This window comes from Agrilus planipennis, unplaced genomic scaffold (genome assembly GCF_000699045.2).
Source record: "Agrilus planipennis isolate EAB-ADULT unplaced genomic scaffold, Apla_2.0 scaffold57, whole genome shotgun sequence".
In the NCBI taxonomy this organism is placed as follows: Eukaryota; Metazoa; Arthropoda; class Insecta; order Coleoptera; family Buprestidae; genus Agrilus; species Agrilus planipennis.
The window spans coordinates 916,372-925,098 of record NW_020438879.1 but is presented as its reverse complement, the minus strand read 5'-3'; the positions used below and the strand labels follow the sequence as shown (position 1 = coordinate 925,098).

General features: G+C 32.2%; 1 protein-coding gene across 2 annotated transcripts in view; it reads right to left on the bottom strand.

Annotated features, from left to right (window-relative positions):
• Positions 1–7,965, bottom strand: part of LOC108737353 (adhesive plaque matrix protein) — a 44,940-nt gene extending 36,975 nt beyond the window's left edge. For both annotated transcript variants that reach the window (XM_018470169.1, XM_018470170.1), the window contains exon 1: positions 7,934–7,965. In XM_018470169.1, coding sequence (XP_018325671.1) covers positions 7,934–7,951 — 18 coding nt within the window. In that variant the 5' untranslated portion in view covers positions 7,952–7,965. The remainder of the gene's footprint in view (positions 1–7,933) is intronic.
• Positions 7,966–8,727: the final 762 nt, after the last annotated feature.

The following is an 8,727-nucleotide window of genomic DNA, read 5'->3' as shown; positions in this document are numbered from 1 at the left end:
AAAAAAAATATGCTAAATAGTGGTGCTTTTAACTTAAGCACTGCTGGCTTTGTCTCGTATGTTTGATTGAAATATATCTTAAAAATGATTGACTAAAACTGTGAACTGCTTTAACTTAGTTTATTATTTACACTTTAACAATTACAATTTAACTCTCTTAACTACTGAAAACTAATGGCTAACTTATACAATGTGTTCGATGTGACCTCTCAACAGGAACTGTCTTTAACAACTTATTTTTCTATGCTTGTCACCCTTATTTGATTTTAAACTACTCCCAGATGTAGCTTTTTCTTAGAAGGTGACAATATCGACACCCTGCCGACACGAGTTCTAACCGACCCCTCAATAAAGCGAAAGGCTGTTGTTTAACAATCCCTGACTGGAAATCAGCAATAATTACATTGAATGCATGCATAGGTGTTATTTAATTTTGGACAGTTCTTGTGGAGAAGAGTGAAGAATTTAGGAAAAATGTATAAAAGTGTATGACACAAACGGTGAAATCGTGTGCTGTTTTAGTATTTTTGAAGGCGTTGTTGAAAGTTGATTGCATGTGATGAAAAGAAAATAAAAAAATATAAAACATTAAATATAAAAATTATTGAAATGTATATAAACAATTTAAAAAATATGGATTTTTGTGCTAAGTGAGAGGCATTCATATGGTGTAGGTCCATGGAGTCCGTTCCACTCAATTTTTTGAGGTACCCTTACAAGAAAGTTCAACTAAGTGATCGCAATTATCGCTACCAAACGGCACGACCACTTCTGTATAAAGAGGACTAAATATCTACCGCTAGGGTGATTAACCATAATGTCTAATAAATTCCATTTGCACGTTTTTAGTTGCAACCACACAGCATGCCAATTAAGACAAACTGAAGGATGCGTTGGTTCATTATTCCATATTCTGGTTGAGTTATTTCAGTAAGTAGTTATAATCTGTAATTATAAAAAACTGTTCGTTGGCTTTTAATTGTTTATTATTAAAGCTGTTTATAAAATAAAGATGGTCTTTAAAAAAAAAAACACGCAAACGGAAAGGTTTCTGGGTTAAGGTCGTCAAAGAACAGTTCTTTAACTGTACGACTGGGGCCAATGGTGTAACAAAAGAGATGCTGTAAAGAATGACGAAAATTCATACAATTTACATAAATATCTATGTAACGCTTATTATACGAATTATCCATAAAATTACTTAGTAAAGAAATACCGTAGACCGTAGAGTTACAAATTCAAACAAAGGAAGCATCACGAAATATAAACATGAAACTCTCTTAGCTTACTGGTCTGAGCATTGATGCGTAAAGCCAAAGGTCGCGGGTTCTACTCCCGGCGAGGGTGTGACAACAGCAACAAATTTTCCTTCATTAACCTGAGGTAGTTTATAGTGGGTAATAAATTAACAATGAATAGTCATTAATAACAAAATAACTTCCCAATTTTCGCAAATAAATATGTTTATTTTATGAATAAGCAATATCTAGTGGCAGTTGTATATCCAATGTTTGGGTTCATAAGGTAAAGAATGCTATCTATACATGTATAAGACTTACTGTAAAGCCAGACTGTAAAGTTTCATTTAAAAATTGGGAAGATACGTTAACAGGTATACTGGCAGGAATATTAAAAGAAGAACGAAATACATCGACAAAAATTTCTATTTAATCGACTCAAAGATTTCGGGTGAATTTCGATTAGCTAATTTAAAAATAAAGTGTAGAAATTAATTAATAAATAAATATTTCATGTTTTTATTCATGTTGTTACTAAAAATTGTATAAGATGTAACGTTACATGTTAAATGTTCTCCTTTAAAAACAAGATTATTTAAATTTTTACTCATTAGTTAGAATAATGAATTAATGATAGTCAGTATTGCATCGAAACCACCAGGAATGGACTGTGATACCGACCTAATTAGAACTCATGAACACACTGTAGATGGTTTCGACAGAATACAGACCATTCATCCTCCTGCTTTAATTAAGACAGTACTTTGATGAATCAATACAAACAGTGCCGTGAACGCCATCTGTAGAATGTTTCTACATTTTATAGGATTCAAATGTTTGACAAGGATCAAGATCCACCAAGAGCAATTTTTGAATTTTACAAAAGTTTTCTACATGTAGCATTCAATATGCTGTTTGTAGTAATATACAGGCAGCAGGTAGAGTTGCCATGTATTCTGTCGGAACTGTCTACGGCGTGCTGACTAGATCCAATGAGTTCGAAATCGCAATCCACGTCAGGCGATTTCGACAGAATGGTGACTTTTGTTCTGTTCATCCATTAATAAACTTTTTCACTGATGTCGATGAAAAGGTTTTATCTATAGGTTAGTACAAATCTCTCCATAAATGAATTTATCTGTTATTTTTTTATTAATGTATATTCCTACCCTTTTTACTGTAGTTAAGGACCTATCTGTTTAAGAAATAAATAAATTTTCACATTTCGAAGTCATAATTGGGAACAACAACAACATCTCTACTGTTTCTCTCCACCCCTCACCCACACTTTTCCACAATTTCAAAGAGTAAATTCAAGGGCGGCTCATTTCTTATCCACTGGCTTTGTTTTAGAGTGTAAATCGAAATTAGCGAAATAGCACAATGGAACATTGGAGCAAGGATTCAGCTTTGTCTTAGAGTGTTGGCCGCAGTTACTAACTGCTTACCAGCATTAGTAGTTTGTAAGAATGAAACAGAACAGTTTTTTAAGCAAATAAAAATAAATCAATGGGACATTAGAGCAAGGATCTAATTGTTTTATGTGTGTTCTACAATGAAGAAGTCCAACAATTTTATTAATACAGAGCGGTTTGGTTCATAACTCTGTTATTTTACATTTAATAAAAAAATGTTTTTATGAAAGTATTCTGAAATCATATGGTGCATGTACAGAAAATATTTTTCAGTCATACAGGGTGTCCCATTTCTTTTTGACGGTACCCTAGCGTCGTTATTTGAAACGGAACGCCCTTCATATTTTTTATATTTTTGGTTTCTTTATTGAATTTTAGATCGACTTTGTTAGCAGTCCTCTATACATCACCAGTAGTTTTTGAGATATTCAATTTGCTTTTGAAAAAAAATACGATTTCAGCTCTTTGAATACAAAAACTAAAATCCTGCGGTTTGAACAGTTCGTTTTAACACGAATTACCGAATTCAGATCCGGAAATACCAAAACCTACTTTTGACAATTTTACAAGACGAATAACGTTTTTTTAAAAGTATGACCCATATTAAATGGTACCATTTGTTGCGAAATTAAAAGCTCTTTCTACTGATATAAGTCTAAGAAACCAAAAATGTCAAAATATACAGAGTGTTCCATTTAAAATAACGAAGTTAGGTAGCATTCAAAAGAAATTAAACACCCTGTACGACTGAAAGTATTTTTATTGTATATGCACAATATGAGACCATTTTTTATAAAAACTTTTAATAAATAACAAAGATATGAAAGAAACCGTCTTAGGTGGAACACCCTGTATACTCAATGTAAAATTTGTAGTCAAGATTTGAGAAATTGTATGAAAAAGAAAGCTATTTATAAATTGCTTATGAGTTAGCAAAGCATAAGCAAATATAATGTCGATATGTATGTCACCGTATTATTCTTTTTCTTTTTGTTATAAAAGACGTTTATGTAATACTATGAACAATCCGAATAATTGTTCTCAAGTAAGGTCGATCACAACGTCTGATGGTTTTTGATTCTCTTTTACTTTTTATTAAAAGAAAGCAGTCATAGTTTGTATCGAATGTCATTTATCATTGAAGTTTAACCCACCTCGAGAAAACTTTTACGTATCACTTTGCTTATTAAATTTCAAGGTAAAAAAGTGTCAAACCACAAAAATAACGTAGGAAAACAAACCTTAATTTTTAGATTTGCAATACATAAAGGATGCTTTAAAAATTTTTAGAATACTGCAATAGTCTAATTAATAAAACAATACATACAAAATTTTCGCCTATATTTTAATTAAAGTTGTGTAGAAATTGCAGCCGAGAAAGATAATATTGTAATGAATATATGCTTCATTATTGAAAATCAGTTAAGGAATAAAAAAATTCATTCAAATAAATCAAAGAACGGGATTCAATTTGATAATTTGTATTACATCCTGATTTTTTTTTCATTGATTTCATGCATAATTTAAGTGCATTTTTAAGTACATAAAATCTAAAATATATCTATAATTCCAACCGTTTATAATTTTCTACTTCGTCTTCTTTTTAATTTGAAATGCTAACTTATTTTATTAAACTTTTTATTCGGGTAATATTTAGTTTTTCGATGATATATATGACCAATGGTTTTCGAAAAAAATGTCAAATTTGTAGATGTTCAATCATTTCTTTAAGGAAGCGATAGTCATGTCGTACAATAAAATATGGTCGTGATTGCGTTGCTGCTTACATAATGAATACAATGTTTTAATGGATGCTGTAATCAGCATTTCCAAAAAATGTAAAGTTGTTGCCGGCAAACGTTTGAAACTCAGAAAAACTAAACTACTAATAGTTTAAAATTCGAGTAACTTAACGTTTCTTTCGTAACAACAAATAAGTACACGCTCAATGTGAACTGATCTGTTAATCCAAAAAATCAAATTTTGGATTATTCGTTAAGGTTTATTCACTTCTTTTTGTTGATTACATAAGATTCGTCTGTTGTTGAAATAGGTCAAGCGATCTTAAAATGCGGTGACGTATTTCCATAATAAGTGATGTGCAACCTTTTATTCAAATTAGGTAATAAGGTGAAAATTAATAGTAAGACTATGATATGAAAATTAATAAAAATCAAACAAAAATATTTCCACTTAAAAGATAAAAAGTAGATTTACGATTATTATAAAAATAGAAGACGAAGAATTATCAGTCGCCGAACATCGATATTTAGAGTAACGGACAAGTCAGAATGAATGAAGTGCTAGACGTATGAAACAAAGAACATAGTTCGTGAATTTGGAAGATTATCTGAAGGATCTGCCTTACATTGACGCTGGACACTGCGGAAAAGGAAAAGTTAGAAGTGTTTGAATTGTAATGTTATAGAAGCATAGAAAAGATTGGAAATGAAGACACATTACAAAGGGTAAAAGAACAAAACTCTATAGAAGTCAATAAGTAATAAACGAGATAGTATGGGAGACACCTTCTTTCTAGTTTATATACATGTGAAAAACAGAAACAGGAGTTAGGAGAGGCCGAGACTTACAGGTTGCTCTAATTTTGAAGAAATGCGAAGATTGACTCAAGATAAAAAGAAGCGTAGGTGCGTGTCTAACAACCCTTTGGGCTGATGACGATTATGACTACACCTTTCATACCTAAATTAAATGTTTCCTTCATCATCATAAGATCGTCAGTCTTAAAATTGGTTGGACACGCAGTTCCACTGCTTCCTATCCTAAGCTAATGCTTGCATTTCCCTCAAATTAGAACAACCCACATCCTTAACTATTTGCGAACAGTAATCTAATTTAGGTCTACCTCTACTCCTCTTAACTCCTGTTTCTGCATCTAATATGTCTCTGACTAGACCTTCATGCCTGAGAAGGTGTTTTACCAGCCTATCTTGCCTACTTTTTATTGACTTCCATGGAGTCCACTGTTCTCCTATTCTTTTCAATACCTTCATTTCTTACCTTCTCTGTCAGCGGTATCCTCATCATCCGCCGGAAATACCTGAACGCTTGTAAACTTTTCTTTTCCGCCGCACCCACCGTCCATGTTACGCACCCGTACAGCGGCGCGCTCCAAACATACATCTTTAACAAACTTTTTCTAATTTCTAAATTAGTCGTTTACAAGCATAGAACATAGTGACTTCTTTTTAATGAAGGCGACTCGACTCTGCGCTATCCTCTGGTTTATATCCCTACTACTCCTTCCATCCTGACTTATCTGACTTCTTAGATACCTAAAATCAGCCACTTCTTCTAATTTTTTGTCATTCGCTCTTTCTCTACTTTTTCTTTCCTTGCATATCCGTATTTTTGTTTTATTTTTATTTACTTTTAGCAATACTATTTTGTCAATACCGCTTCTATTTTATTTAAAGCTATCTCTAACTCCTCCTTCCTAGATGCTAATACTGCTACACCATCTGCAAATCTATGCATACTGATCTTTTAATGTTTCCTTAGTTTACCATTTTTATTCTCGTTTCATTCCTTGGAGATAAATTACTTAGAGTAAATCATAAGGTTACTACAGGAAACGATAACACGAATGGATTGTGTATTGTAGTGATTATGCCCTTCTCTTTGTTTACACTAATGTACAAGGTACGAAAGGAGAAAATACGAATCGACCATAAATCGATTGTCGAGCCTCTTTCGACAATAAAAACTATGAAACGGGGCCAAGTGTTTTTTATTTTGTTGTTAGTAGTGAAAATGAATATTGAAAGTTCTAAGCTGACTTTCGTATCGGAGGTTTTTCATGTTACAGATTCGTTACCTACTTGTGGTTACTACCAAAATGAATCATTGGAAACCAAATAAAAAAACGGATTCGTATTTATAATGAAAATATAAACACACAAGTAAGATCGTAATCTATGTAATTTGCTAAAGCATCCAGGAGAACATTGCTGTAGAACAACTGAATATTAATAATTCACCAATGAATTAATTTTTTGAATTAACTTTACCCACTACAGATAACCTCAAGTTAATGAGGAAAAACTACTTGTAGCTTAGGGGTAGAGTAGTGGTGTGTAAATCTATGTGCTCGAGTTCAATTCCTGGCGAAGGAGTGACTGCAGCAACAATTTTTTGTTGATTGTGTGTAGTGGGTAAAGTTAATAAAAAAAAAGAATCTATTATATTTGGCCTTCAAAAATTTGTAGTATCTCATTACCTTATCAGCAGTTCCCCATCTTGAACGTCTGGTTAGTAATTATATATAAATGCCTACAAATGAGATTATAAACCCAATCTATGCCTTTTAAAGATATGATAATAAAAATATTAAAATATTAATGTGAAAATTAATTTTCAATTTTTACCCACTATAAATTACCTCAAATTAATAAGGAAAAATTTGTTAGTGTTGTCACACCCTCGTTGAGAATCGAACCCGAATCTCTCGTACCTTAGTGGTCAGAACATTGGTGCATAAAGCCAAAGGCCCGAGGTTCGATTCCCGGCGAGGCTGTGACAACAGCAGCAAATTTTTCCTCACTAACTTGAGGTAATTTATAATGGGTAAAAATTGAAAATGAATTTTTACATTAATATTTTTATATATTAACCACTATTAAATGTCAAAATGTTTTATATAGTATTAAAAATATTAAAATTTGAATAATGAATACTTAATATTCCATTGATTGAATAATTGTATGCGTTTTTGAAATTTATACAGGGTGTTTCCTAAACATGCGGAAAATATTCAAGGGTGTGATTCCTGAACATTTTTCGACAAATGTTTGTAGGAACTTTTCGTTATGAAAATGCCTCAGGAATGACCACTGGAATTTTGCTCGCATATTTAGAAAACATAAATAAATAAATAAATGGATTGTTTTTCAAACCCTAATTATATAGTAACTTTATTTGTACTAAAGCCTACTTTTCAAGAACCTCTTAAAACTCAATAAAAAAAAACATTCCACAATTTATTGCTTTTGATGATTTTGTGATTTCCCGCTTTTCACGAATTTTATTAAAAATTGTTCAAGATTAAAGATTCACTGCTTTAGCACTAACATTGCACAATCTATTGTTTATCTGTAGGTACAAGTAGAAAAAATTGTTTGGCTTTGCTTTTCTTTTCTTTTCATTTTCTCGTTAAAGCACGACATGATCACAAACCGTTGCTGTTGAAGAGTGAGAGAACTTTCACTCTCGTAAAACACTCGCGAAGAACTAATACCTAACTTTTGAGTGGGTACCTACCAGCAAGGTGATCTGCATCCTCGTACACCACACTCTCGACATCTTAAAAGCACTAACTGGCAAATAACTGTTAACACTCCTTTATATAGGTACGGCCGATCAAAGCCCGTCTGGTGGTCAATTCAAATCCCAGATGATACTTGTTGCAAGACATTTTCATTATCAATATTTTATCATTACTACTTTTTTGCTGCTGTTATTATGTTATATGATTCTTGTTATTGATTGATGATCCCTTGAATTTCTGACTACTGCAGGATAATGACTAATTTTTAAATAAATAAAGGATTTACAATTTGTTGAAAGGAAATTAGGTTATAAATAGAAACTTCTGAATTGATTATTTTAAGACATTGTTTTATTGAGTTATATATAATATTTTCCTCATTAATTTGAAGAAATTTGTAGTGGTTCTAAAATCGAAAAGTGATTTCACGTTGATGTTGCATATCGATTATTTTATGTTTGATCATCGGCATTGCTGCCGTTACCTCCACGAAGCTTAGTAGTACAATATTGGTGAGTAAAACCAGGGACCCGGATTCGATTCCCGACGAGGAAAAGACAGCAACAATTTTTCTTCATTAATTTGAAATAGCAGGTAAAGTTAATTCAAAAGTTAATTCACCAATGCAGTCATTACCTTCTTGGGTAATTGCAGCTGTTCTTCAAATGGGACAAGATGTTAAATATACTTAAAAATGTAGGGATGATTTATAAAGATAGAAGAGTGATACTCAGTTTGTATAGAGAGTAACAGGCAGTTATAGAGCTGGGACTGCAACGTAGAGCAG